The sequence below is a fragment of the Antrostomus carolinensis genome, unplaced genomic scaffold (genome assembly GCF_000700745.2).
Source record: "Antrostomus carolinensis isolate BGI_N321 unplaced genomic scaffold, ASM70074v2 scaffold35969, whole genome shotgun sequence".
NCBI classification, from domain to species: domain Eukaryota; kingdom Metazoa; phylum Chordata; class Aves; order Caprimulgiformes; family Caprimulgidae; genus Antrostomus; species Antrostomus carolinensis.
The window spans coordinates 1129-1414 of record NW_010338520.1 but is presented as its reverse complement, the minus strand read 5'-3'; the positions used below and the strand labels follow the sequence as shown (position 1 = coordinate 1414).

At 58.7% G+C, this 286-nt stretch overlaps 1 protein-coding gene across 1 annotated transcript in view; it reads right to left on the bottom strand.

The window, feature by feature from the left end:
• Positions 1-286, bottom strand: part of TTYH2 (tweety family member 2) — a gene marked incomplete at its 5' end in the record, with an annotated part of 5119 nt that overhangs the window by 3710 nt on the left and 1123 nt on the right. The window contains 1 exon segment of the mRNA XM_029086887.1: positions 192-261. Within this exon segment, the coding sequence (XP_028942720.1) occupies positions 192-261 (70 nt within the window).

Below are 286 nucleotides of genomic sequence, written 5' to 3'. Positions count from 1 at the left end.
GTAATAGTGAACCACCCCTGAAAAGCAATCGGGAGATGTTGGTGTGAGCACCCTGGGGGGCAGAGAGCAGCACAGGGGGGGCAGTGGAGAGCTCCAGACCCCCCTTAAACCACCTGGCAGGTTTTGGGGGAGCACTGGGGTCTCCACCCCAAGTTAATGTCCATGCCATATGCCCTGTGACCAGCCCTCACCCGCGCTGATGTCACTCTCTGTCTGGTTCATGATGAACTTGTCCGGGGCTACGCAGAAGTCGCTGGTGCCCTGTGGGGACGAGAGGGACATTGTT